The 22,362-nt window shown below is 51.3% G+C and overlaps 1 protein-coding gene across 1 annotated transcript in view; it reads left to right on the top strand.

The window, feature by feature from the left end:
• RASSF5 (Ras association domain family member 5) overlaps positions 1 to 22,362 on the top strand; it is a 65,281-nt gene that overhangs the window by 10,851 nt on the left and 32,068 nt on the right. The window contains exon 2 of the mRNA XM_073884515.1: positions 13,761 to 13,882. Within this exon, the coding sequence (XP_073740616.1) occupies positions 13,761 to 13,882 (122 nt within the window). The remainder of the gene's footprint in view (positions 1 to 13,760; positions 13,883 to 22,362) is intronic.

A 22,362-nucleotide genomic window follows, 5' to 3' on the forward strand; every position in this document is an offset into this window, starting at 1 on the left:
ATAATGGCATAGTGTGGGGCGAGTGAAGGATAAGAAGGAGAGACAGTAGCATTCACGTTTTCAAAGAGCCTTAGGTCCTCCTACTCACTTTTTTTCAAAGAAAGGAAGCTGAGGCCAACCAAAGCTGGTGGCAGCACCAGGACCAGGGGGGAATCCCAGGCACCTGCCTTCCAGCGCGTGGCTCTTTCTGCTGTGCCATGCTATCTCAGCATCTTATCTTTCTATAGTGCCCTTCTGCCAAAGAGCTGGAGCACTTATGTTTTATTTGTTTGCTTTTAATATCGTGTATTCCCTCCATGCCCCTGTGCAGGGGGAGTGGAAAGGGGGTTATGTTATTTCACTGATGCGGCGGCTCAGAGAAGTAAGGCCCCTTGCTAGGGGCCAGAGCTGCACAGCCAGGCCTCGAACCCCTTGGCCCGGGTTCTAGTCCCTTACTGACCGTTTGCTGCTTCTCGTTGATGGCTGGATCTTTGGAGCACAGAAGCTTTCCTGGGGACTCCCCGTCCCACTTGTCTCCGTGCTGTTCTTGTACACATTCAGGAATTGGTGGGCGTCCAGTGGGTCACAACACTGACTTTTAGAGATGGAAGAAAACTGAACAGTCCTCTCTGGGCTGAGATTTCGGAAGCAGAGTTTAAGAAACAACATGGTCTTGACTCTGGAAAATATGATTTTTCTGATCGAGGCTTTACCTCTTGAGAAGTGGGAATTTTAATTCAACTAGACCTAATCCCCACTTGGAGACAAATACTCTTAGCCAGCCTGCATAATTTATCCTCATCAGTGGCCTAATACATACTGCGGCCCTCACTGAGAAGACAGCTGGGTGCTGAGTTGCTCAATTTAAATGTCTTCATGTTCCTCCTACCCCCTGCGAGAATTATTCAACAGATCATTCCCTTGCTCCTTTGCTATTCAGCCCAAGGAGTTATAGATTTAAGAAAATCAATCAGGCCTGGAGTGGCAGCATTAAGGTCAAGGCAAATGCCGCACTGCCTCTAAGACACGCTCGCTCGTTTAACTTGTGTTAGCCTTTGGACTTAATGGATCAGAAGAAGGGAGACAGGGCGCTCAAAGATGGTGGCAGCCGTAGACAGTGGACTGCAGGTTTCTAGAAGAGCCCATCTTACTGGCGGGAATCTATCAGCAACCCGTAGTACGGCATGGAAGAACACCGTGGGCTTGGAGCCAAGCTGAGTTGAGTCTGGATCTTGGATTCTTGGCAGTAGGGCCTTCCTGGTACAGATGAACCTCTCTGAGCCTTGGTTTCTCCCAGTGTAAACTGGGCAAAGAATCTCAACATCAAGCCGGTGTCAGATAGGTTACGCGTGACATCGGATGTAAATCAGGTGACGTGGTGCTTGTCCCAGAGCAGGTCCCTCCTTGGCAGTTGCTCTTATTTCCTGCTCCAGGAAGACCTCTGATAACGGCTCCCGGTCGCTCACCTGTGCGAGCCCCTCCGCCGCACGGCTGCGTGCTCATCTTAGTGAAAGAGGTAGGGTTTGGAGGTTGCCTGGGCAGAAGTGGGGGAGGGGCATGGAACTCAAACACCTTCTCTGGAAAAATTCCTATCATTGCGTTTACCACACCGCTAATTAACAAGGAAGGCTAGATGAGCCCACTGGGCATCATTAGAGCTGAGCAAGCGTGTTGCCAAGGAGCAAGTCATATTTCATCTGGAAAGGCAGATCGGGGGTCTGCGGGAAACGGCCTGGGTCTCTGCAGAAATTTCTGGTGGTCCTGGCTCTACAGGGACACAGCTGTCAAGAAGACTTTGTGAGTCTCCTGCAGAGAAGGGCGCAGACGTAATCTATTTACTTTTCTTCTCACTGCAGAATGTCTCCTTTCACCCAGTTGGTTGGGGATCAGCACTTTGTGTGCAAGTGAAATCCAAGCAGGTGTGGAAAAACCAGTTGGAGGCAGCCGCCTGGTTCTCCCATAAAGGACTGAACTTGTTTGCTCCTGGGCTGCAGTGGCCTCCTGGCTCTGTTGGGCATACCTGTGTGCATACACCTGTGTGCGCATTCATATCTGCACATCCGTCTGAACTTCCTCTGCTGCGCTGCAGAGCTTCTTGCAAGCTTATTTAGCTGTTTTTCTCCTTGGGGTCTGTGGGACACTACCAAAAATATACCCGAGGCTAGCGAGAGGCCAGACCACCCTTTGCCCCCTCTCAGAGATGGTGTCTGCTTTAAAAACAATAAAACGGGGACGCCTGGGTGGCTCAGTCGGTTAAGTGTGGGACTCTTGGTTTTAGTGCAGGTCACGATCTCAGGGTCGTGAGATGGAGCCCCATGTTGGGCGCCACGCATGGAGCCGAGTCTGCTTGATAGTCTCTCCCTCTCTCGCTGCCCCTCTCCCTGCTAGTGCGTGCGCACGCTCTCTCTCTCTCTCTAAAATAAATAAATCTTTGAACAAAATAAAAACAGTTGGCCTGGGTGGCTCAGATGGTTAAGCGTCTGCCTTCAGCTCAGGTCAGGATCCCAGGGTCCTGGGATTGAGTCCTGCATTGGGCTCCCTGCGCAGCGGGAAGCCTGCTTCTCCCTCTCCCTCTGCTGCTCCCCCTGCTTGTGCTCTCTCACTCTGTCAAATAAATAAATAAAATCTTTAAAAATAAATAATAAATAAAAACAGTAAAACAGAAGCAAAACAAACAACAAACCAAAAAAACCCCCTTAAGCTCTTCATTCCATATCTGTCCCTCACTACTAGAGATCATGCCCTTTCTTTATCAGCTACCCAGGCTCCTCCTGGTGTCTTCTCAGGGGCCCGGGGACGGGCGGAGAGGAACCTGAGCCCCCGGGGGTGGGTGACCTCACCTGCTTTGTCTCTCTTACACCCAGAGCAAAGTGACACATGCCTGGGGTGGCAGAGGCCCCTCCTGAGCAGGCCTGAAGCCGAGAGGGTATCTGGAAGCTCCACACTGGCTTTGGATACCATGGGCTTGTTACTGTTTGTAAAGCTCCCTTAAACCCAACTGCCTGCAGTGTTTTAAAATATATATTTTTTCTTTTCTTAAGATGCTCTGGCAATAGAATTTATTTTTTTTCCAGGACATATCTATACTGGAAAAAAATATATGTGTGTATATATATGTATATATATAATGTGTCTTGTGTATATATATATGTATGTATATATGTATTTTTTTTTTCTTTCATCCACTTGTTCCTATTACAGAAAGTCTTTGGATATAACATGCTCTCCTTTAGAATAATGGTTCACTTAGAAGGCCCTCAAAAAATACATGTTGAGGGGCGCCTGGGTGGCTCAGATGGTTAAGTGTCTGCCTTCAGCTCAGGTCATGATCCCAGGTCCTGGGATCGAGCCCCGCGTCGGGCTCCTGGCTCAGCAGGGAGCCTGCTTCTCCCTCTCCCTCTGCCTCTCTCCCTACTCATGATCACTCTCTCTCTGTATCTCTGTGTCTCAAATGAATAAATAAAATCTTAAAAAAAAATACATGTTGAATGAATGCATGCACACATGAAAAACTGACTAATAACTAGGTTTATGTGGAAAGACAGGGGCATAATTGTGAAAAGGTTTAATATTCTCTCTGTGGCTTTCTGAGCACATGTGTCCTGGTGTGTGCACATGCTCTAATCACCCCTGTTAAAAAATGGTGCCATATTTTTGCATGTCTATCTGTCTGGCCATACCCTAAATTCAACTTGAACTTCTTTGGATATGGTGTCAGGTGGTCCAGCTGACAAATCTACAGACCCTGCGCACAAAGGATGAGATCCATTTGGCTTTCCCACCCTGGGCCCCCACCTGAAATCATTTACTTTAACATTTCCCCCCAAATGTATTGCCTCTTACTATTGTTGTCCAAGGGTGGGCGGGACTCTCAGAGACGCTCCGTGATATCATGCTGAGGGCCTGCAGACTCGCCTGCTTCTCTTTTCTACATCTACACCTCCTCCCGGCCACCACGGTCACCAAGAAATCGCTGCATGAAGCCACAGTGTGGCAGCGCGGCTCATACATACACTAGGGGTGCGGCTCTTTAAGATGCTGCAAGCGTTCCCGGGAAACATAGTGCATGTGGAAATATGATACCAAAAAAATTTCAGTCGACCAAAAGATTAATTAGAGTAAATAAAAAATAGTTTCGCTGTTGTAAAAAGACTGAATCGATTTAAAAGTAGAATGAACTGTAGATGACTGTGGGGATTATGGCTACAATAGGGCATCGATGTTATAAACATCGGAGGTGTAAATGATATAGTAAAAACCAGGGAGTGCGGGCCGAAGAGCCAGAGGGAGCGTTCTGGAGTAGTCCCGGCAGAGAGCCAGTTAATTCCGCTAAGGTTGAAGCATGCGTTGTCAAAAATGGCTCAACCCTATTAAGTGTGTTTATATTTTTAAACATATATCCGTGTATGCACAGGACAGGGGGCATGCACATATGCTTCAGGGTGCAGCACCCCCAAAGACTGATGTGGCGTGAAACGGCCCACGTGGGAAAGGTGCGCCGGGGCCAGGGCCCGCCCCCTGCCTCACCAGGGACGAGGGAGGGCACCGTCTGACGCTTCCCTCACTTCCTGCGTCGTCTGTCTGAACTTGTGAACTGTCCTGCCCTCCCTCCCCGTACCTGTCCCCGCTCCCTGCACCTGCCTTTCCCCAAATACCCCCAGCCCACACCCCCAGCCTGGCCTGGCCACAGCGCCTTCCTTTTGTGGGTGCTTTTGGCCTCGGGATGTGGGGTTGTGTTGGAGATAGATGATTAATGGGCCTGCTAGAGAGGCACACCCACCCACCCCACCCATAGGGGGCAGGATGGTGCCTCTGCAGGTCAGCCTGGGCACCCCGGGTCTTGCACCCAGTGTCGGCCAGGCCGGCAGGGGACGAGTCAGGGGAGAAGACGGGCTCTGGCAGAAACAACTGATACATGAGGCCTAGCAACCAAGGTCCCAGAAAGAATCTTAGAATCTGCTTTAGTCCCTGAGCAACAGGGCAGGACCCTTTGCCCTTCCCTTCAGTACAAAAGTGTCACTCAAAAGTGCACGTCCAACCCCAGCCAGGCCTGCCACACGCCAAACCTCTCCGGTCACTTCGGGAGAGGGTGGAGACCAAGATCTTGGGGTGGCCTTGTGTCCTCAGTTCAGCCGAGGTGTCCCAGCATCACCCCACCTCTGGAGCACTCTCTTTTCAGCAGGCCTGACCTGGGGGAGCCTGCTTCCTGTAAAGCCCGCCCACCCCAGCCCTCTGTCTTACATGGGAACTGAATGTCTGATCCAGGCTGGAGCATGTTCAGGCCCATCTCCTCTTGGCTCTTCCCACAGAGACGGCAGACTACATGCGCCCAGCTGCCCACCTTTCCTGTCCGCGGGAGGGACCTGCCCACAGCCTCGGACCTGGGATGTGGGTCTGGCTTCCAGGTTGCTCCTCTGCCACTACATCGGTCCTTCCTGCTGGCTTCCTGGCTTGCTTTCTGGCACATTCCGTGGGCTGTGTTGTGTGTGTGTGTGTGTGTGTGTGTGTGTGTGTGTGTGTTTTGGATTGGGGTTGTGCAGTGGAGGTGGGGAGCTGTTGTGTGTCTCCAGACCGTCCAGGCTAGGGCGGGGCGTGCTGAGTACCCTCAGGGGTGGCCTGTCTTCTGAAACAAGAAACTACAGTATATGGTCTCAGCAGGGCTGGGGTTTGAGGGCCTTTCTGGAAATGTAGAGATGCAGATGTCCTGAGCTGACTGCCTGACCCACGAGTGGGGAGTTTCCATGCCCTTGCTCCACCCTGACTAGGAGTTTAGCCAGTAGTATGAAAAACGTATAGATGGCGTTGATGTTGGCAATTGCTACAGACCGCCAAGCTTAACAAATCACAGTCTACCTTCCCACCCTCCAATACAACCTCCACCCCCCACCATGTCCCTGCCTTCCTCCTCTGGGCCCATCAACAGCAGGGCAGGAGGGAGGTTGGAGCAGGTAGGAGGAACTCCCTGGAAAGTTGCATGGCTCTTCTCACTGTAACACATCGGGAGAGGGGCCCCGAAGCAGAGAGGTGTTCTGGCCAGCATCGCACACTGAGGCAGGGCACACAGACTCAGGAATCCCACTGTGTGGAAGATGACAGCTACCCTTTATCGAGCACCTACTATGTGCCAGGTAGTGTTGGATGCTTTACCTACATTCTCTCTCTCTCTTTTTTTAAGATTTTATTTATATATTTGAGAGAGAGAGAGCATGAGAGGGGGAAGGGTCAGAGGGAGAAGCAGGCTCCCCGTTGAGCCGGGAGCCCGATGTGGGACTCAATCCTGGGACTCCGGGATCATGACCTGAGCCAAAGTCAGTCTCCCAACCAACTGAGCCACCCAGGCTCTCCCACCTACATTCTCTTTAATTTTGACAACAACTCGGCTGGCTAGGAAGATATGACTATTTCCATTTTGCAGATGAAGATGTTGAGGCTAAATAAATTCTCTATTTTACTGAGGTTAGGTAAATTGTCCAGGCATCTCATGCTCCATTAGAAGCAGAGTTTGGGTTCAAACCCGGATCTGTGGGACTCTGGAGGCCAGATTCTGTCCATTCCCCAGCTCCTGATGAAGGGCTCCATCCCCTGCACCTCTTCTCAAAGACCTCCGCATGCATGGCCGGCAGCGTGCTTCAAGGCACCTCATGGTCTAAGGATTTCTGCTGCTGAGTGGGTGCACTTTGGTACCTCTGTGAGGCAGCTGGTGTTGGGAGCCCAGGGTCCATCCTGTTTGCTTTCCTGCCATGCTCATCTCTCTGCGTGATGATGCCATTGGCTCTGTTGTGGTGTCATGGAGAGCAGAGGTTCAGAGGCTGGGCCTCTTTGAGTGGGGGAGGCTGAGAGCCCACTGCTTGTGGAGCTTGACCGTGGCTGATGAGCTAGCCTCTCTGGTAAAGCCGCCCCGGGATCTCAGCGCAAGAACCACTTGCTATTGCCCAAATAGGTCAGCGTCTCCCAGACGTGGCATCCCAGAGATAAAGGGGCACGTTTGGAGAGTCAGTCCAGAGCAGGCAGACAGGATGGGTGGGGTCCGGAGCTCCCAGGCTGAGTGGCAGGGCCGGGCTGGGACTGGAACTGTGAACGGACACTTCCCAGGATGAGGTAGAGACCTGAGGGAGGGATGCTGTGGCCGTGACCCTGCTGCGGCAGAGGGAAAAAGCACTCGCTGCTCAAGTCCCTTTGACTCACACTATTTTCTGGTCTTGGATCACCCTACCCCCCCAGCCCTGATGAAGCCCACCCTGGCTCCAAGCAGTGCACGATAGGGGGGCCAGGACCAAATGAAGGGGACGGCTCGAGGAACAGTTTCCCAGAAAAGAGGGCTAGTGAGAAGCAGCCAGGTGTGGTGGGTTTTCATATCAGCTGTGCCGCTGACTTGCTGTGAGGCCCTCAGTGGGTCTTTTCACACCTCCAAGTCTTGGTATCCTCATCCGTAAACTTGGAGTAGACTGAAGGATCTGGAAACCTATGTCCACATGAAACCCCGCAGGTGGACGACATTTATAGCAGACTTACAACTTCTGAAACCTGGAAGTAACCAAGATGTCCTTCAGGAGGTGCAAATGGACAGAGAAGCTGTGGTTCATCCACGTGATGGAGTGTTATTCAGCACTCAGTGAGCTGTCAAGCCATGAAAAGACAGGGAGGAACTTTAAATGCATGTTACTAAGTGAAAGAAGCTGATCCAAAAAGAGATAAAGGGGGCACGTTTTGTATTGTATGGTTCCCACTAGATGACATTCTGGAAAAGGCAGAGCTACGGAAGCAGTAAAAAGATCAGTGGTTGCCAGGGGTGAGGGGGCAGGAGGGATGAACAGGTGGAGCACAGAGGATTTTTAGGGCAATAAAACTACTCTGTATGGTAATATAATTGTGGATACATATCGTTACACACTTGTCCAAACTCATCGGATATACACCACCAACACTGAACCCTAAGGTAAACCAGGGCTCTGGATGATGATACACCGGCGTAGGTTCATCAGTTGTGACAAATGTGTCACTCTGGTGGGGGATGCTGATAGTGGGTTTTGGCGAGGAGGTGGCAGGAAGTATACGGAAAGTCTCTGTATACTTGTGCTCAATTTTGCTTCAAACATAAAACTGCTCTAAAAAATAAAATCTATTTTTTAAAAATAGGGAAAGCAACGTGTCCTACAGGCATAGTATTGATTTTGTGAAATCACACATACACACATGTATATAGGTAGTGTATAAAGGCTCCTGCTGTTATCGCAGTGTGGGTACGTGGGTTTTCTTTGGTCCTTTTCATGGCATTTTTTTCCCATTAGCAAAGAATATAGGTTCATTGTAAAAACTTAGCAACTATGCAGAAAGGTAAAACACTTGAAATCCCATCCCTCCGAGCAAGCATGTCAGAGCCAGGTAGCTCTCTGAACAATGTGTTTAGACATGTGTATATTTTTATATAATTAGGACCATAGAACAAAACCACTTTTTTTTCAATGATATGTTTGTGGACATTTTTCCAAGTTGACCAGTATCAATCTACATCCTCTTATATAAGGGCTAAGTTGTATTTATTTTTAAAAATATCATAACTCTAGCTGGCCCCCTGTAGGTGGATATGGGGTATTTCTAGCAGTTTGTTGTCATGAACAACCATGGGATGAACAGTTTAGCGAAGAGATATTTAGATACAAATAAATACACACTCAGGATGAATTACTGTAGGAAATTCATATCATCGATGTAAAAACTTTCTCATTTACCTCCGTCCTCTTTAATACTGGACAGTATCGACTGGTTAACAATTTTTTTTTTTTTTCTGAAGCCTGAGCAAGATTTTAGAAGTTCAAATATTGGAGGGATGTGGGGAGGAAGGAAGGGAAGGGAGCCGTCCAGGGGCGGACAGCAGCGCCTCTCCGAGGTAGGGAAGGGTGGCCCCTCACCAGACTGGCTCTGTGTCCACCCGGCGCCTCACTTATGCAGGGAGCTGAGCCCTGGGGCCTCCTGAACCCTAGGGGTTCAGCAGGGGTCTGAGGATGCCTCGGGACCTTTGGCATCAGGACTCAGTGGAGGTCTGGAGGAAGGTCAGAGGGCCCGGACTGGATATGCACAGATAGGCTTCTGGAATGAGGATGCCTGATGCCGTGGCCGCTGGTGAGACCCACCTTGGGTTTTGGCCAGTTGATAAGAATAGTTAATATAGATTGAACTCTTTGTATTAGATCTTGTGTTACTTTTACCTAAGTATCTCATTCCGTTCTCATGGCAGCCCTGCGAGGCAGATACCTTTATCACCCCCACTTCACAGAGAGGAAACTGAGGCACAGGGGACACTAGCCTGGGATCAGATCGGCACTCACACTCTGGCCTCTCCACTTTGGCAAAAAGCAGAGCACCCCTCCTTACTCTGGTCACTTATCCAGTTCATACCAAACTCCTTCTGAATGTTTAGTAGTGTCTGGTCCTCTCAAACACTGAGGAGGGCCCAGTGCAAGGCTGGAGACTTGGGGGGCAGTGTCGCTGAGGGTCCATTAACCCGTGAGCCCTTTGCAAGAGGGCCTGAGGTCTGAGGGGAAATCTTGGGGTGACACGGAGAGGGGTGCTCCTGGCCGGGGCAACAGGTAGGCGTGAGGCTGCAGGGTGATGGGGGGTGGGGCTGCAGGTGGGGGGGCAGACGGGTGCAGGGTGTTGGAGGGATCTGGGCGGTCTCTGAGCGGCCACAGCTGGTCCAGCCCAGAGGCTTGTGTGGAGGGACTCCCAGTGCAAGAATGGGGGTCCGTTGAAATGTCCTGAGAAGGGACCCCTGATACTGAGGACTGTCCCCACTGACTTGCTCTGGAAGACCAGGACAACGCTGACTTCTGCTTTTTATGTTAACTTTATGTTAACACTGCATTTTCCAGTGCCCTTTTGTTTTTGTTTTGCTTTTGTTTGTACTGTCTCAGAACAAAATTATTTTAAAACTAAGAGCCACTTGTGTGTTGCTTTGAAATGACTAGCTGGAGGCACGTTGGTGAGACTACAGATCACCCACCAGGAGCTGAGTGGGGCGAGGTGTCTGCCTGGCGGGGCAGGGCTGGGGCTGGGAGTGGAATGTTGACCGAGGGCTCCCTCTGCAGTGCTCTGCTTCAAGAACCCCACTGAATCCTCATGGTAGCCCTGTGAGCTGGCTCGGTCCCCTTTTAGAGTTGAGGAGATTAACGCTCAGGGTCTTGCATGCAACTCTGGGCTGAAAGGGCCTGACGTCTCCTTATCAGACGCGCAGCCTTCCAAACCCAAATAAATCTCTGTTTTAAGCCACTAGTTCATGGTACGTTAAAGCAGTCTGGGTGCTGAGGGTGGGCCCTAGCAGCCCTCCATCCTGGCGCAGGGGTTGCTCCTTGGAGAAGGACCCCTCTTATGGTTTGTTCCCATCATTTCTCCTTACGGTTGGCCTCTCTGTTTCCGTAGGCCCCTCTTCCAGGACCTGGAGGCACATTTATTTTCCCCAGAGCATCCCCTGGGAAGGGGGCCAGGGGTTAGAGCTGCAAGGGAAGGGTGGAAACCGGAAAGGGTAACAGTTCTATTTTATAGATGACAACACTAAGGTCAAGAAATGCCAATTCTCCCTAAGATACTCCGATTAGAACCTAGGAGTGTCGCTCCCTGGTCTCTGCTGCCTCTGGCTGGGGAGACCCTCACCCTATCTATCTTGTGGGGTCAGAGCTCCCTGCCTCCGCTTGGCCCCCCGCGATGTGGGAATCTGAGTCCCCTGGAATCTGGTCTGTTCTTCAAGCTCCCCAGAGCCTCCCTCACCAAGAAAACTTCCCTGACTGCTGGGGCTGGCAGGGGTCTCTGTCCCCTGAACAGGCAGGCTTCCTGGACCTGTGGGGCAGTCAGGCCCCGCTCTGTGCTGTCTTACTCGTGAGTTATCTTCTCACGCGTGTGTCCCGTCTGCCCGAGTAGCCCGACTTTCGCCAGAGGTTCTGTCTCATTCCTGCTCACCCTCAGGCGCGGGGAGGTCTGTGCGCAAGACGTTGGAGTTGTTGCCAAAGATGATGGTGCTGGCTGTTCAGGGAAGGCTGAGCCATTCCTGGGGGCCTATGTGGCCCTGTGCCACCCAGGGGCCCTCTCCCTTTCTGTGTCCAGATTGAGCACCAGCTGAAGGCTGTGGAGGACAGTGGCTTGGCAGCACCTCAAGATGAGCTGTCTTGAGGGAAAGACAGCCTGTGGGGGTTACCCACCGGGTCCCAGGGGAATGCCACCTTACCTTTGGAATCTCCTGGAACTCTCCACAAGGAGCACATCAGGCCTGCAGGCTACTGGCTGGGGCCAGTGGGGCTTGCTTCCGTGTTGGAGAAGGGCATGGGGGCTCTGACTTCATTTCTGCTGGCCGAAAAGCCCTGGGCTTAGCATTTCCAAGGGCCTGGAAGTATCAAGATGTGTTCCAGTGGTTTTGCTACAGTCTGTGATTACACGGTCTGGTGGAACAAAGTCATTGGTGCTCAAATATGCTTTTTATAAAATCCCCAAATACTCTTCCTGGAGTCTTCTGTTCCCTAGCTCTGTCCAGCTCAGCGTTGGGACTGTAAAAAAAAAAAAAAAAAAAAAAAAATCTTTCTGAGGTTTTGGTGCTGTTTTCAGGGGGCGTGTGTGTGTTTGTGTGTGTCAGAGAGAGCAGAGAGAGGGAGAGACAGACAGAACATGAGAGAACTGGATGTACAGAGGGACATACAGAGCCTGGGTCAGCGGTACCCGGAGTTCAAAGAAGAGACTGGAAGACCTCCTCCTATCTCGAGATGCTGTCCCATTTGTGAGTTGGCAGTAGCTCTTGCTTGCTGTAGAGTTCGGAGAGCTTCTAGTCCTTCCTTCTCTTCCTTGTCTCCCCTTCTCGGCATCCCTGGGGCATTGTTCATCGCTCAGCGCGCCGCCGAGCCTGCACAGGTGCGGCCCCGGAGCGGAGTCCCGGAACTCTGCACCCTGTGTGGCCTCTGGCCTCGGGGCTGCCTTATCAAAGGCCTGGCATTTCTGGGCACTGAGAGCAAGGGACGCTTGGCCCGCGTATCCCCCTGTGCTGTTCACCCCACTGGGCGTGAGGCTGTCCTGGTGCCGGGCAGAGAGCTCCTACTGGGGGGTGGGGGCAGAAATGCATGTGGGCACTTGGAGGCATGGGGTGCCTACCTCAGACAATGGCTTCGCCATTCCGTCCCCAGGTGAGGGGAAGGCTCCTATGGAGGAGAGTCAGGAAGGCCTACGCAAGGGTGGGGTCTGAAGGAAGAGAAGATGGTGGCCTTCGGGCAGGAGGCCGGTAAGCCAGAGAGCTTCTAAATGCCATCCTGGAAAGGTGGCTGAGGGCTTCAGACCATTGAGTCAGATGGTTGTGGGGTTCTGGAATCTCTGTGCGTCCCCGCATTTGTGAGAGTGCTCCCCTGCAGACATTAGTGGCAAAACCTGTGTGAAGAATGTGGCCCAGGTGCTCACCTTTGGGGGTGTAAAGGAAGAGGGCAGCTGGGGAGAGTGGAGGTCTCCCTCCAAAACTCCCCCAAAAGAGTGGGAGAAGAGGAGACCCACTCCTGGCCCAAGATGGAGTGTGCTACAGCAGCTTTCAAAAGAAGAGTCCAAATGGGCTTGGTTTTTGGAGCTTGTTACAAGGAAAAGGGTGTCAGGAGCCTGAGCTCTTATCAGCCAAAAGTGGTCCCCAGGTTATCCAAACAAGTGCGGGCTGTCGTGTCCCTGGCCACAAACCCTGCCCACAGCAGCCCATCCCCACGCACCTGGCTGCACAGTCAGGAAGCCAGTCCTCTTGAGACACTCCGCACCCTGCCCGGTGGGGCTTCTGCCTGAGCTGTGGCACCTCCAGGACAAGGTGACCGCAGCTGGCCCAGCAGCTCTCAGTGGGAACCCTATCTCAAACCGGAACCAATCCGAGCATTTCGCCTGCTCGTGGACTTGCACGAATTTCTTTTGCTGCCAACCTTTGCTTCACTCCCATCCTCCACAGCACGCTCTTCCCTTGCCTGGCTGAGCTTCGCTGCGTCTTGTCCAAGAGGCCCTGCCACTGAGCTGTGTGTCATTGGGCAAACTCACTTACCCCTCTGAACCCCAGTCTCCCCACCTCCAGAGTAGTTCCCGAGGCTCTTTTCAACCCTGGAGATTAAGTCCTGCCTCCATGGAAATGAACATTGTCTACGAAACGTATGCTTTCCCCTGGGGCACCTGATGTGGGATGTTGTCTAGAGGCCCTTTGAGCTGGCTTAGAGAAGCCACCTCCACATTTCTAGCTGGGGGAGGGTCAGAGACAGGAAACAGCCCTTCCTGTGGATGATAATGCCTCTGTCCCTGGAGGCACTTTTAATTTGTTAAGACCTGTTCTCCCCTGGAACCAGAAACTTCCTAGTGCACCAGGCAGGGAAGCTATTACCTGTATTTTACAGGTTGGCAGAATGAGGCCCAGAAAAGTGAAGTCTTTCTCCAGGGATCCGTGACCCCTGGTGATTAATGTAAATTAATAGAAAGAGCACCAGGCTGAAGTCAGATGATCTGACCTTGAGAAAGTCCCTAAGGTCCCTAGACCCCAATTTCCTGTCTGTGAAGTGGCAATAATAATGATTACAAGGTCACACGAAATAATGGAGGTGAAAACAGTTTGCCAGTGTGTAAACACGCATTAACTCTCACCATCCCTGGTGGCACCGAGCTGTTCTCCCACTCTCCACTTCTCTCCTGCACGGTCTTCCTTCCTGGAGCTAAACACAGTCTCCCGGGGTATTTCTCTGGCTGGAAGTGGACAGGATCCTACCTGACTCCTAATCCCCACGGTGGTTCTTCCCCTCCAGACTGTAAATTCACCTGCCACCCGGAGTGCCGTCACCTGATCCAGCTGGACTGCAGTCGACAGGAAGGCCCATCCCAGGACAGGCCCTCTCCAGAAAGCACCCTCACTCCGATCTTCAGCCAGGTAGGCAGCAGAGCTCAAGGACCAGGCTGGGAATGGCTTCTGCTGGTATCCTAGGCTCCACTTTCTTTGCCCAGGAGCTTTGGTCAGCAGGAGGAGGTATGAATATTCCATGCATGCTGGATGCTGGGGTCCCGTTCTGGCCAGACACACCTTTTTTCAAGGGAATGGGAAAATGGAACGGGAACAGTGACCCAGAGAAGTGTGTAGATACTCAGAAGTCCTCACTGGGTCTCTCCAAACACAGGGCCTGCTTTGGCCTAGGGTTCCAAGCCAGAGGTGTTGGTATAGGTGAGGGCAGGAAGGAGAGAAGGCTCCCGAAGGAGAGAAGGCTCCCGAAGGAGAGTTTTGAAGCCTCATAGCCCTGGGGCCGTGGGGATGTTAGGGCTGAGGCTCCTCAAGCATATCATCCCGACTGCCAATAAGGCAGCCAAACAATATTCAACTTCAGAAGGGCCAGGCAGATATTCTTTCCCTGTGATAAAGAACCAGCGAAGTGATGCCCAAAGCAGCTTTTGGTCCTGGGTTTTGCCAAGGCCCTTGAACCAGGATGGAGCATTTATTGAGTATCCCCTGGGTGCCGAGCACTGGGGAGAGTGGGGATCATAAATAATACATCACAGTTCTTATCCACAGAGAGCTTATATCCTGGTGGGGTGGGGGGAGGGGGGTGGGCAGAATACAACCAAATAGTATATACCGTGATGCATGTTGCAATAAAAGTATGAATCAAGTGTTTTGAGTACCGGAGGCAATTGGTTCTGTTGGGAGAAATCAGGGAAGACTTCCCAGAGGAGGTGACATTTAATCTGATCCTTAATGTAGGAGTCCACGGTTGCTGGTCAAGGAAGTAAGGAGGGTCCCCAGATATCATTCATCTATTCATTTAGCAAATATGTTTTGAAGGTTGACCATGTGCCAGGCCCAGGGATGCCAAGGACTTCGTGATGAAGGGAACAGACATGGCCCCTGGCCTCCCTGTGCTTGCAGCAGAGTAGGGGAATGAGACTTTTAAACAAATAAGCCTCGTATTTATGAGGAAAAAGCTCAGGGTGCTCAGGGTGCTGTGAGAGACAATCTAGGTGCTGAATGACTGGTTATTTTCTGAAGAGAATACCAGTGGCCCTGGGAAATCCCAAGTTGGCCCCAACGCCCAAGACTAGCCGTCCACAGTAGTCACCAGGTGTGCCTATGAGTGTTAACAGCCTTCTTGCGATTCCCCCACTCCTTTTTCTCCCACTAGGAAAGCATTGCTAGAAAGCAAATATCATGTATGGTTTTATAAGAATGAGATTGAATCGATCCTAAGATATATATTTAAAAACTTCTGTGCGTCTTCCACACCCTTTGGAATAGTAACTGTTTATAGTGTAGCCTGAACGTAAGCAGGACTCTTGGGAGGGCCTTGCCCCACGAGGGGTGAGGAGGAAAGGGAGACAAATCTGACCTCCCACACCCTAGTGAATGATGCAGAATTTTGCTGAAGGTTTGCCTTATAAGACGGAGGTCACATAGCACACCGTACAGCAACATTTCCTAAAATGTCAGCTTCTGGAGACAGTTTTCATTGTCACAACTGGGGTGATGCTACTGGCATCTGGTGGGGAAGCCAGGGATGCTGCTGAACTCTCTCCATGACACAGGACAGGCCCCCACAACAAAGAATTATCTGGCCCAGAATGTCAACAGTGCGGAGGTTGAGAAATCCTGCCCTGGAGCAGGTTCGCTGGGCCGGGTGTGGTGGGCAGAAGGCCCCAGGGCAGGTCCTGGAGTTTGCTCTGTACCTCGTCTCCTGCTCAGGATGTCAACAGCAAACAGGGGCTTCCAAGTCTGAGTATTTGGAAGCAGAGTGGCCCCTTTTCCTCTGTTGGGAAGAGGACTCAACCTCAGTACCCTCTGGCAAGCTGAATCAAGGCTGTGTCTAGAGTAAACCCACCACTGAACTATAGAAGGAGCCATACAGAACCACATGGAAGGATCCAAGGGTCCTACGTGGGTGCCGAACGGCCCCCAGCTGTGAACGGCCCCGGAGTGGGGTTTGCTCCCTGCTGGCTAGGTCAGGCTGTTATGTTTGCCTTGGACAGGCCTGACTGCATGCTTCAGCACAGCTAGGGCAGGACCTAGCCTTCTATCAATAAAACCTGGGCCCTACTCCAGGCTCACTCCCCTTTTCTAAAAAGCTTGTTTGTGCTGATTTCCGCCTTGACTTGTCATTTTCAGTTAAATACCAGGATGGAGCTTTCTTTCACCTTGACACGGTCACCCGGGCTGAGCTAGCTTCATGAGCCAGTGCCATCTCCCCGGGGGGATTTGCTGTGGCCCTGTCTGAGCTCAGCTAGTTTGGGGGGCATATGGCTGCTGGGTGGTCTCGGCTTGGTGTCCTTTCTCCTCTTGACTCTTTTAGGAAAAGAAAAATCACTGATTTTCCTCTATCCAGAGGAGACCACTGTTCGTTAACATTTTCATATTTTCCTCCTGTACATCCATACATTTTTCAAAACATGGTTGAGATCACCCCGTAGATAAGTTTTTGGCCTCCACCTTTGAAAAGGAGTAATCCCAAGGTTCTGGCTGTCTTCTCTCTCCCATGCTGGAGGGAGGCACGGAGGGAGGGAGAGGGGGCAGAGATGGACTCAGAGCCCCTAGGCGCAAACTCACAAGGCCGTGTGGGAGACACCCACAGAGAAACTGAGGAAGGGCAGCTGCCTGTGCTTTCTCCAGCACAGAACTGGTGCTTTTAGAGTCTCTCCTTGGAGATCTCTAAGGTCTGTGACATGTGACTTTTCCTTAGGCACCTCGCAAAACTCCTTCACGTGCACCCCAGATCCCTTCTTCATGTGAAGCCTGATTCCTAGAGAACATCATTGGCATTGGCCGAACACCACGATAAATGGCCAGCATAGCTGTAGTTCCTTTATGGGACACTTACATCCCAAAGACCTTACACTTCAGGTGGTCTTAAAGTTGCTCCTCTGGTGGAAACAAAACAAAACAAAACAAAACAAAAACCCTCAGGGACTCCCCAGTGCCCTCACAATGGCCTGCGAGTTTGCCAGTTTGGTCTACGCCTTTCATTGCCTTCGGGGAAGCGGCCTCCGGAGTGGAAGGTCCTGGCCCCAACTGTTGATTCTCACAACCCATGGCAGCCCAGGGGGGTCCTGGCAGCTCTGCCTCCTGTCTTGGTACATCGATGTGCAGAGGACAAGCAAAAATCATAAGCACTCTTCCTTCCACTCAAAGCACTTATAGCCGGGGGTTGAGTCGGCTGATGTCTCCGGGGCGCAGGCTCCTCCCCCCTTCCCCCTGCCCCTTCAGGAGCGTGGCACCTGGAAGCCAGCCTCCCTGGTCCTGGCTGCTCCTGGCCCCACAGCCAGGCCCCTCCCTCAGCAGTTCCCAAACCTCACTCAGGTACTTTCCACACTTGGGAGCCTGGCCATACCCATGTTCCACCTGCGCTACTATTTACCTAACATTTCTCTTTAAATAGATTCATTTTATTAAACAAATAAAACGTGTTAAAGGAAATTTTGAAAACCCTCGAATCACTAGTTTGATGTACGGAGGAATTTTTTTATTCGGTTAATACTTAATCTTTTTTTTTAAGATTTTATTTATTCATTTGAGACACAGGGATAGAGAGAGAGAGAGAGAGCATGAGCAGGGGGAGAGGCAGAGGGAGAGGGAGAAGCAGGCTCCCCGCCAAGCAGGGAGCCCGATGCGGGGCTCGATCCCAGGACCCTGGGATCACGACCTGAGCCGAAGGCAGACACCCAACCATTTGAGCCACCCAGGCGTCCCAATACTTAATCTTTAAGTATTAAAATGAAAAGAACAGTGTGTTTCTAAGGACCGCCTCAGATTCCTTCCACATATATCTATTGAGGCAGGCACGGCTCTAAAATCGTTTCAGGTGCCGTCAGCGGGAAATGCTGCAAACAGAGGCTAGTGTCTTAGGTCATTGGTGCTTCGATGACCAGGGCCCTGGGTCCAGCCGCTGCCTAAGGCTCTCTGTGAGCAGTGGAGAGAGCCCGGGTAGCTGGGAAGAAAATTCCAGCTGTCCAAGCCAATGCTAAGGCACTCATCCAAAGGAGAGCTGGATCCGTATGTATGGTAGGGAATAGTGTGAAGTGAGAACAAGTCCCCCCACGGTACCTACAGGACAAGCCTATCTGTATTTTGTGTTTGTACGTACATACGTACGTGTGTGTGTGTGTGTGTGTGTGTGTGTGTGTGTTAGTGCAGAGCGAGGGTTTGGACGCCAGCCGGCAAGCTACTGAAGAGATTTCACCTTGGGGATGGGTAGGAGTCCAAAGGGGTAGAGTTAGACAACTTTCAGCTTTTGCTGTTTGCATCAGTGCTGTTTGAATAACTGATGCTCTCATATGTTTCCAGGGTAGATTTTCTTTTAAAGCAATAAATATTTTCTTAAAGAAAGCAAAGAGCTTCTCGGTGGTAGAAGAGCTAGGTTCTGATCCAGACTGTGTAGACAACATACTGGATATGTGACCCAGGGCAAGCCTCCTGGTTCTCTGGGCCTTGGGTTTCTCCTCTGAGAAGTGGGTGGTGTGCTGGGTGGTCGCGAGGCTCCACAGGGAAGATGTGTGTGAGAGCGTGTGCAGACCAAGGCCTGTGTATCAGCAGGTGGCATGCCAGGGCTGTCTCTGCTGCCTCCAACGGCCTACTGGAGGGTTTACCCTATCCTCCCTGGGATGAAAACCTGTGGCCGCTTCCCAAGGCCCTCGAAATCAACCCAAATCTGGATTAGCACAGAAATCCTTCATGGTCTGGCTCTGCCAACTCTCCAAAACACTAGAAAGATGGGCTACGTCCTGGACATAAAACCAGGACACTATGACTTTGTGGTCAGCAGGCCCTTTTTGCTCCAAGACTTACGATTCCGGATTGCTCCCCATTATAGATGGAAAGACCAAGACCCTGTCCCCATGCACCAAAGGGACAGACAGGCGGCTTCCCAAGATTCAAGGTAGATCAGCCGCCCAGGGTGCTGGCTGCTACCTCTCTGACACCCCCCCCCCCCCCCCCTCACTCCTTAGCAGGGCCCCGGCTGGAATCACCTCCGTCAGCCCCTGCAGCCGCTGCATGGTGGTGACTCAGCTGGCGTGGAGAGCCGAGTTTCCTGGCTCCTGGCCCCGTGCTCTCTCCCGCAGGCGCGCCACCGTCTCTCTACCCAGGGCTCTGCCTTTCCAGAACCCTGGCCACTCCTGCCCCAACCGTCGGCCCAAAGGCCCCGTGCTGAACCCAGAACTACCACACGGGGGAGCCAGAAGCAAGCCGGGAGAGCCTGGGGGGGGCGGGGTCTGTCCCCGCGCCGTTCCCGAACACACCCTATTGACGCACACCCGCAGCCTTCTCCGCGGATTCGGGGTCCGAGGTCTCCTCAGAAATGCTCGACAAGGGTGTATCACATTGGATCGTGACTGATAACAACAGTAGTTCACATCTGTTAAGGCACACCGTGTGTTCTACTTCTTTTATCAGTTATTGAAGGAGAGGTATTGAAATGTCCAACTATAATTGTGAATCAGCCCATTTCTCCTTACTGTTCTATCTTGCTGAATTTTGAAGCTCCATTACTCAGTACATAAACATTTAGGATTATTATGTTCTCTTGATTAATTGACCTCTTATCATGATGAGATAACCTTCTTTATCCCTGGTAATATTCTTGGCTCTGAAATCTACTTTGTCTGATATTAATATAAGCTACTCCAGCTTGCTTTTGATGACCCCGAGCATATTTATTAATCTATCCTTTTACTTTTAACCTATTTGTGTCTTTATATTTAAAACTCATTTCCTGTAGACAGCAAATAGTTGGATCTTGTTTATTTTAAAATCCCAATTGGATAATCTCTGCCCTTTAATTGGGTTATTTAGATCATTTGCATTTAATGTGATTATTGGTATAATTAGATTTGAAGTCTATCATCTTTCTCTTTTTTTCTGTCTGTCCTTTCTGTTCTTTGTTCCTTCCCCACCCCCCCAGTCTTATTTTGGATTAATTGAATATATTTTATGATTCCATTTTATCTCATTTGTTGCCAGCCCACCCGCATGTGCCAAAGGCAGGAGCCAGTCCCCAGCTGTCCTGCTCCATCTCGGCTGCATTTGAGACAGCTGCTCCACTTTCCACAGACTTCCTTCCACGCTCTAGAAGCCAGAAGTGCTGGCTAAGGCTGTCAGTGATGAATCTCCCCTAGACAGCCACCTCTCCCAGGAGCTGCCCCAAGGCGTCTCTGGCCAGCTCAGGCCAACCCACAGAGCTTGTTTCCGATTGGGCAGAGCCGAAAGGCTTTCCAACGAGGAGGCACCTGAGAACCTGGTTCTGAGGAGGGACAGAGCTCTAGAGCTTATTTCTTTCGAAATCCTTAAGTACCTGAGACCTTTCCCGGGTGTTCCTCACAGCCCCACCCCCTGCTGCTACCCAGGAAACAGTGGCTGCCTGACAAGGCCTCTGGATGGGCCAGGTCAGTCCTGAGTCTCTCAGAGGAAGAAGCGAGGTCTCTTCTATGTGTCATAGCGGGTGAGTTGTTCGTGTCTCACGCCGGTGACCACACTGACCTGGCTAACGGGTCTTGCCTGGAGAGGGGCAGATGAGGGATGGGGATTGTTGGTCAGAAACATCTTTTGTGATTCTCTAGTCTGACGAGAGGAGGCCAATTAGAAGGTAGACTCCCGTGCCTGAGTCAGACCGGGCAGGAGCTCTTCAGGACCCGTGCCTCTTGGTCTGGGCTAATTCACTACATTCGGGGTTTTTAAGTGGAAGGGTCCTATCAAAGCTGTTAGCCTAGCAGCCAAGCAACAGAAGTGCTGGGTGGGCTAGAAGCCGCGAGAAAGTGAATCTCCTGCGAGTCTAACCTAAGTGTTGTGTAGCCACTCACCTTTTATGACAGGAAGTTGTCTGGGGAGAAATTGAGCTCTCAGCTCCATGCAGTTGGTTTAATGCTGTCAAAGGATGCTCTCGGGATGGAGAGTGGAATTCTTAAGATTCAACACCCCCCCCGCCAGGACATCTGGGAAAGGCTGCCTCTGGAAAGCATGGGGAAGGTGGGAGCGATCAGGTCGTGATTGGTGAATATGTGTCAGGAAGAGAGGAGGAGGGCGTGGGGGATTCTGACAGGCAGAGAAAACAGCAAGACAAACCACAAGAGGGCAGGGTCAGCTGCCGGGAACGTGAAACAAATTCCGTGCAGCTGAAGCTGTCCTGTGGCTGGAGGTGGGTATGAATGAACTGCTGGCTGGGCATGGGTTGGGAAGGGCCTTAAAGGGCCTTGAGGACCCGCTCCGGAGTTTGGAACATCACTGCAGGCACTGGGGGGTTTTTGGAGGAAGGACAACAATTGTAATGGAAAGCTGTCAGACACAGGGGGTCTGGGTTTGAGATCAGATCCTACCATTTACTTGCTCTGTGTCCTTGGGCAAATGAACCACTCTGAGCCTCAGTTTACTCACCTGCGAAATACCTCCTTGCAGGGTTGTGCTGATCCAGTGAGATCGGGAAATGTATAAGAGCTTGGCACCTCTAATATAACTTCTTATTTCATATTATTCTATTAGAGTGTGTGTGGTAAGAGGCAGAGACTGTGTCTTATTCAGGCCTGAATCTGAACTCCTAGTCTAGTACTTGCCATGTAGAAGGTGCCCGGTAAATATTTCTTAAATGAAGGGCTGAAAGAATAAGCAACTAGAGTTGGACACGTAGTAATGAGTATAGTACAGTAATAGTTATTCAATAATTATTAGTTAAAATTTGAATAGAAGGTTTTATCATAGAACAGCCCTGATCAGATCTTAGTATAGAAGGGTGACTTCGGCAACAAGGGGCCAGTGAGTTTGGAGAAGGCAGAGAAGGCAACAAAGGAAACTACTAGAAGGCTTTGCAAAAATCTACATGCATGGCATTCGTTGAGCTAGGAAGTACTAATGGTGGAGGAGCAGGTGGAGGGGGAGGCAGGGAATAGTGAGCTCAGGTTTGGACTTGTTGCCAGCGAGGCTGCAAAGGGGAGCGCTGGGTACTCGGTGGGCTGGGGCAGGTATCCATCCGGAGCTACCGCGGAGGGAGAGGACTCTGAGTTATGAGTCTGTGAGGTACAGTTGATACCACTGGCAGACATCAGACTAAGCTCCCGGCGCGGGGAAGGCGGAGGGGTGGGCAGGACGAGAAGACAGTCAAGGGCTGGAACCTGGAGAATCCCAACGAGCTAAAGGGAAGACAGGGACATAGGCAGACTGGGAAAGCAGTCCCTGCCTAGTTTGTGATGGCCTATGATTTCAGGCCGGAAGGTATTACGGGAGCAATCGCAGGGGTAAATAGCCTGTATTACTACAGAGTGTTCCAGAACTTGGTCCTGGAGTCAGACCAGCTAGCTGGGTTGATTTGGCTCCTCCATTAACTTAGCATGTATGACTCTGTGCAAATTGCTTAACCTGCCTGAACCTCCTTTTTCTGTCTGTAAAATAGA

Source organism: Callorhinus ursinus, unplaced genomic scaffold (genome assembly GCF_003265705.2).
Source record: "Callorhinus ursinus isolate GAN/ISIS: 27379988/994484 unplaced genomic scaffold, GSC_fseal_2.0 scaffold57, whole genome shotgun sequence".
Taxonomy (NCBI): Eukaryota; Metazoa; Chordata; class Mammalia; order Carnivora; family Otariidae; genus Callorhinus; species Callorhinus ursinus.